At 41.6% G+C, this 2,153-nt stretch overlaps 1 protein-coding gene across 1 annotated transcript; it reads left to right on the top strand.

Moving 5' to 3' along the window:
* LOC18778234 lies at positions 376-1,917 on the top strand. The gene is made up of 3 exons (XM_020562341.1): positions 376-1,428; positions 1,550-1,774; positions 1,855-1,917. Exons 1-3 carry the CDS (start codon positions 376-378, stop codon positions 1,915-1,917), a joined length of 1,341 nt encoding a protein of 446 aa, XP_020417930.1.

Here is a 2,153-nt window from a genome sequence, read left to right as displayed (position 1 = left end):
AATCCCAATATGAAAGTGACAGATTTCATGAAGTTAATAAGGAAACATTATGCCATAGATGTAACTGAGGCTCAGGTTTATAAAGCCAAGAGTTTTGCAAAAAAGAGAATTCTAGGTAGTATTGAAGAGCAATATGGTAAGTTGTGGGATTATTGTGAAGAGTTAAAGAGCAATAACCCTGGAAGTACTGTTATTGTGAAAACTGAATTGCAATGTGAGAATCCTATTTTCAAGAGGATTTATGTATGTTTTGGAGCACTTAAGAAGGGATTTGTGGAAGGATGTAGACCAGTGGTGGGTTTTGATGGGTGCCATGTTAAGGGTTCTCATCCAGGATAGATTCTAAGTGCAGTTGGGATTGATGGAAATAATGGGATGTATCCAATTGCTTTTGCGGTTGTTGAAGTTGAAAATACAGAGACTTGGGGTTGGTTCTTTGACATATTCTTTCAAGATGTAGGTATTGAAAATGGCAATGGATGGGTTTTCATTACTGATAAGCAAAAGGGTTTGGGGAATGCCCTTCATGCTTTGATGCCCAATGCTGAGCACAGGCATTGTGTGAGGCACTTGCACAATAATTTCAAGCTTGCAGGCCATACTGGTGCAGCTTTCAAGCAGAGGTTGTGGGCAGCAGCTAGGGCAACAACAATACCTGTATTTGAAGCTGAAATGGAGCAGATGTTGGGTCAATCTCAGGCAGCTTATAAGTGGCTTCAGGAGAGACCAGCTGCTCATTGGAGTAGATCATACTTTAGTACAGTCCCAAAGTGTGATATACTTCTAAACAACTTGTGTGAGTGTTTTAATGCTGCAATTCTAGAAGCAAGAGATAAGCCCATTGTTACTCTTTTGGAGAGAATTAGAACCTACTTGATGCTTAGAATGGCTAGACTTAGAGAGACAGTGTGGCCCCATGAGGTTGGTCCAAGAATATTTGGTATTGTGGAGAAGAATTCAATTGAAAGTGGCCACTGCATAGCTTCGTATGCTGGTGGGGGGAAGTATCAAGTTAATAGCATGTTGGGAGCTATGTTTGTTGTGGATTTAGAAAGGCATACATGTACCTGCAGAAAATGGGACTTAAGTGGAATTCCTTGTCCACATGCCTTGGCTTCAATAGCAAAGAGTGAGCACAGCCCTCTGGATTTTGTGCATGCACTTTACAAAAGGCCGGCATATGATAGGGCTTATGAGGGCTATATATCTCCAATGCCTAGTCAAGCATATTGGAGAAAAACAGGGCATGTACCTATCAAGCCACCTGTTTATCGCATCCAACCAGGAAGGCCCAAACTTAGCAGAAATAGAGAAGCTGATGAAATACCAAAAGGGGCAACAAAACTTAAAAGGTATGGCATTGTAATGACATGCCGCAACTGTGGACTAGAAGGTCACAATTTTGCTGGCTGTCCCCAACTTAGACAGGTTATAATTGTTCTTAATTTGTTTGTTTACATATTTATTTTTGTTGAAAATGGCTATGTTAATATGTGATTGGACTGTTTTTACTATATTAACATGTGATTTGTTGTTCTTGACAATGAAGGGGCAACCTAGAGGTAGAGGAAGATGCGGTAGAAGGGGAAGAGGAGCTGTGAGGGGAAGAGGTGCAAGGGGAAAAGGAGCTGCAACTGGTAATGGAGATGTTGATACTACAAGTGTCAATGTAAGTGGAACAACTGCAAGTGGAACAACAACTGTCAGAGGTGTTAAGAGAGGCAGAGGTGTTGTTAGTGAACAACAACAAACTCAGGCCAGACCAAAGTTTAATGTAAGTACTTGGATTATTGTGGTGTGCTTTGAATCAATCATTGCATTATTGAAGGCTTAAGGGATCTATGCTTGGAACAGGTGAAAAGAGGAGCTCAGGCCCCCTATGTCATAAGGAAGACCAATCTATTTGCTGATTCATAAGCTGGCCAAAGTTCACAAGCTCCTTCAGGACCTGCCCCAAGTAAACAAGCTCCTTCACAATCTGTCCCACATTCACAAGGTCCTTCACAACCTGCCCCAAGGTCACAAGCTCCTCCACACCTGCCCAAAGTTCACAAGCTCATCAGGTTCAAGTTCACAACCTCAACCTATGGTAACTTTCAAAAGCTAGTAAATCTCAGCAAACGATAAGCCATGGAGAGTTAGTCAGCATTAAA

The sequence above is a fragment of the Prunus persica genome, chromosome G4, assembly GCF_000346465.2.
Source record: "Prunus persica cultivar Lovell chromosome G4, Prunus_persica_NCBIv2, whole genome shotgun sequence".
NCBI lineage: Eukaryota > Viridiplantae > Streptophyta > Magnoliopsida > Rosales > Rosaceae > Prunus > Prunus persica.
Note: the sequence above shows the minus strand (reverse complement) of the source record. Positions and strands in the feature narration are given on the sequence as shown.

Excerpts from the sequence above, each read along its gene's own strand:
- LOC18778234 (XM_020562341.1), top strand. The coding sequence starts at position 376 with ATGTATCCAATTGCTTTTGCGGTTGTTGAAGTTGAAAATACAGAGACT. Across the intron at positions 1,429-1,549 it reads GCTGTCCCCAACTTAGACAG|GGGCAACCTAGAGGTAGAGG; the intron begins GTTATAATTGTT and ends TTGACAATGAAG. Across the intron at positions 1,775-1,854 it reads AGGCCAGACCAAAGTTTAAT|GTGAAAAGAGGAGCTCAGGC; the intron begins GTAAGTACTTGG and ends TGCTTGGAACAG.